The sequence below is a fragment of the Juglans regia genome, chromosome 3, assembly GCF_001411555.2.
Source record: "Juglans regia cultivar Chandler chromosome 3, Walnut 2.0, whole genome shotgun sequence".
Taxonomy (NCBI): Eukaryota; Viridiplantae; Streptophyta; class Magnoliopsida; order Fagales; family Juglandaceae; genus Juglans; species Juglans regia.
Window position 1 is genome coordinate 19,049,430 of NC_049903.1, and position 3,670 is coordinate 19,053,099.

Here is a 3,670-nt window from a genome sequence, read left to right on the forward strand (position 1 = left end):
TGCTGATAACGAAATATCGTCGTTCAAAAAACGGCAGCTACTACTTTTATCAGATTCCTTTGTTTTTTTCTCATTTGGCCTTCCCTCTATTCTTTTTCTGTGACTAGATATAAGAATTTTGCATTCACACACAGCTCCCGGAAATTCTTTAGTGTTCAAGGATTAAGGAAATGTTATTCTTTCATACTTATTTTATTCATAAAGTTAACTCAAAACTCATTGATCAAGCACTGCCACTTTCCACTTTTCTTTAAAAGTAAAAGGAATCTCTTATATTCAATGGCCCACATGGCCACACCCATATTTGCTCAGACTTTGCAGTCCAGCGCCCATTCTTGCAATAAAACTAAAGCACAATTCTCTGCTTCGGTACTATCGATGGGGTTTCTTTATTTTACTCATTTTGAACTGTATAATACATCATTTTCTCACAGAACATGTTAAAGTATTCTGCTTTCATTCATTGAAGAGTGAGAATTTGGATAATTTATTCCTCCCTCCTGCGCTCTTAAAACAATTCGTATATCTGTTTGAATGTTTTTTGAAGTTCTTATTCTTGAAATTGCAGCTATTTGTTGCTACTCAAAAGACCCACAACCATGAAAGCAAATAGAGCATAGTCAAGCACTTCCATTGAACCATTTTTAGTACAAGTACTATTGCAGTCTTGAAGCGGGAGAGTAGCCATGACTATTGCTAATGAAATCGAGGCTCCAATGAGGCTTGAGGTTTGTACTAGAACACTGTTTCATCCGAGAGGAAGATACTGATGATCAGTTGAGTTTATGACAATTAAGAACAAGTTATACTAATGTAGAATCAACATCTGTAATTATAAGCAGGGAAAGTATAAAGCAATGTTGGTTTGTTTTGTTCTTGGGCTGGGGTCCCTTGTTGCATGGAACAGTATGCTGACAATTGGAGACTACTACTATCAACTATTCCCGGTAAGTAGCTCATGCTTACCTTATGTAGATACACAGTATCAAGGGCTTTTATCTTTTGAGGCAAAGAAAAAGTAAAGAGCTTGCCTGTTGTAATTCAACTTTGATACTGTATGAGAATGATAAATTAAGGTGGTCTCGACCGAGAGAGGAATCATCCCAATTTTCTGCCTTGGTTTAGGAATTCACATCGTATATGACCTTTAAAAAGACAGAAAACTATAATCTGGAAGCGAGAATAGAAGTAAGATTGTGCAGATCTGGGAAAAAAAATGCTGGGAGTGTTGGAATGGAGGCACTAATTTCTCATTAATGCACTCAATGTCATCCTGTACTTCATTAGCTTTCTTGATAATAAGATGAATTAACTAATGAAGTTTTCCCTCTCGTTTACAAGAAATACCATCCTTCACGAGTACTTACACTCGTTTATCAACCATTCGCGCTTGGAACAATGGCAATACTGGCATACAACGAGTCAAAGATCAACACTAGGTGGCGCAATTTATTTGCATACACTCTTTTCTTCGCAAGTACTTTGTTGGTCTTAGTTGTAAGTAAAGATCTTCCCAAGTTTTTTGCTCTCGAGTTTTGCCATCTGAGCTTTGTAATTCATACAGCACCAAATTCTGATTTTCCTTGATAACTCCAATATATGTTTGGTGACATACAGTTGGATTTAACCACATCAGGGAAAGGTGGAATTGGACCTTTTGTTGGTATATGTTTGCTTTCTGCTTGTTTTGGAGTTGCAGATGCCCATGTTCAAGGCGGAATGGTTGGAGACCTATCTTTCATGTGTCCTGAATTCATTCAGGTTTGTATTCTTAAGATTTATTTTTAACTGCATGCTCTGTCTTTGTTTTCATCTGCTCAACCTAATGTAAGACGTCCATTTTGTTTCTTCTGCAGTCCTTCCTTGCAGGTCTCGCCGCGTCAGGGGCTCTGTCCTCTGCTTTGAGGCTAATCACAAAAGCAGCCTTCGAGAAATCTCAGAACGGGCTTCGCAAGGGAGCTAGTAGGTTTTCTCCCTGTTTTTTTTTAACAATCTACAAATTTTCTTTCGCAATTTCATTACTTTGGTGTTCATTGTTTTCAGTACTGAGAAATAAAATAAAATGAAAATATCTGAAACTCTTTCGATGATTACATCTTTTCCAGTGTTATTCCTGGCTATGTCCACGTTCTTTGAGTTTCTGTGTATTCTTCTTTATGCGATGGTCTTCCCCAAGTTGCCAATAGTGAAGTACTATCGCTCAAAGGCAGCCTCAGAAGGATCGAAAACTGTATCAGCTGACCTTGCTGCTGCTGGAATCCAGAAAAACACAAACCAAGGAGAAGGAGTACTGCAACTTTTCTTTAACCTCATAATACATCATGTTTAGCGAATTTTTGAGATTAAGGTCTCTTGAATGCTTTAGAAATTTTCACAGGATGAAGATGACACGAAACACCAGCAGCGCTTGAGCAATAAACTGCTGTTCTTCCAGAATATAGATTATGCAATTGACTTGTTTCTTATATATGTGTTGACATTGTCAATCTTCCCCGGGTTCTTGTATGAAAATACCGGATTTCACGGAATGGGCTTGTGGTAAGTACTGCTCCTAATTCATGAAACAGAAAATCAACGCATTTTGCTCCTATTGCAAGTTGAATGAATAGAATGTTTTCCACAGGATCTAAGACAGCCAGTTTCTTATAAAACAACTCATCATTTCCATCATTTTCAATGCACTGCAAAATGTTTCAAACTACATTTTGAAGGAAGTATGACATGCACTATCGTGTTTCAGGTACGCGCCTGTTCTGATTGCGATGTACAATGTGTGGGATCTGATATCAAGATACATTCCACTCGTAGACAGCTTGAAGTTGGAGTCCAGGAAGGGACTTATGATTGCAATTCTTTCTCGTTTCTTACTCATCCCAGCATTCTACTTCACGGCTAAATATGGTGACAAGGGATGGATGATCCTGCTCACATCTTTGTTGGGTGTCTCCAATGGCTACCTCACTGTCTGTGTCCTTACAGTGGCACCTAAAGGTTACAAGGTTCGTTGACATGCATAATGTGTTGTAAATGTAACGTTATTATTCATCTTAAATCTTGTCATATCCATTCATACCTATTGATTGATGTGACATATTTTAAGAGATTTATCCGAGATGATGACAAAATCTAAGACGAAAAAAATATCATTTCTCGTGCTGGTAATGTAGGTATGTCAGGCTGGATACTTTCTCATGGATATATTCTGGGTTCTTTGTTTTGTAGGGACCTGAGCAAAACGCTTTGGGCAACTTGCTTGTGCTGTGTCTTATAGGCGGTATATTTGCAGGGGTTGCCCTTGACTGGTTGTGGCTTATAGGTAAAAAAGATGCGTTTTAAATGTCAGAGTTTCTAAATAGGTAAGAGTCCTCGTATGCAACAACAATAAAAAGATTTCGTTTGATTGTGGGTGATAAAATCTCATTAATTATCGGTTGTACCATATGTTTTTTTTCATCAAGAGACAATAAAAAAGTAAAAAAATGAACAAAAAACTCGAAATATCTTATTCGTATTTAATTTAATGAGTGATTAAAATTAATTTTGTAAAAACAATTAGGTTTTGTTAATTAAAGTATAAGCAGTGAGATGGAGAAATGGAATCCAGAATCCCATCCTTGAAATACAGAGTCAAAGGACCACAAAATAGATATTTTATACGTTGAAGAAACAG

At 37.1% G+C, this 3,670-nt stretch overlaps 1 protein-coding gene across 2 annotated transcripts; it reads left to right on the forward strand.

Moving 5' to 3' along the window:
* The first annotated feature begins 302 nt into the window (after positions 1-302).
* Positions 303-3,436, forward strand: LOC108999029 (equilibrative nucleotide transporter 3-like). 2 transcript variants are annotated; one of them, XM_035688009.1, is made up of 10 exons: positions 303-369; positions 569-728; positions 843-947; positions 1,342-1,497; positions 1,618-1,761; positions 1,857-1,962; positions 2,106-2,287; positions 2,378-2,538; positions 2,741-2,999; positions 3,223-3,436. In XM_035688009.1, the coding sequence occupies exons 2-10, from the start codon at positions 687-689 to the stop codon at positions 3,334-3,336; spliced, it is 1,269 nt and encodes a 422-aa protein (XP_035543902.1). In that variant the 5' UTR covers positions 303-369; positions 569-686; the 3' UTR covers positions 3,337-3,436. The 2 variants fall into 2 exon arrangements, with proteins under 2 accessions (XP_035543902.1, XP_018831369.2); XM_018975824.2 differs by having other exon boundaries at positions 355-470.
* The last annotated feature ends 234 nt before the right edge of the window (positions 3,437-3,670 follow it).

What these genes read in the sequence shown, in the direction of transcription:
- LOC108999029 (XM_035688009.1), top strand. Translation starts at nt 687, where the DNA reads ATGACTATTGCTAATGAAATCGAGGCTCCAATGAGGCTTGAG. An exon ending in ACTACTATCAACTATTCCCG is followed by an intron (nt 948 to 1,341) that starts GTAAGTAGCTCA and finishes CTCGTTTACAAG; the next exon opens with AAATACCATCCTTCACGAGT. An exon ending in TGTGTCCTGAATTCATTCAG is followed by an intron (nt 1,762 to 1,856) that starts GTTTGTATTCTT and finishes TTTCTTCTGCAG; the next exon opens with TCCTTCCTTGCAGGTCTCGC.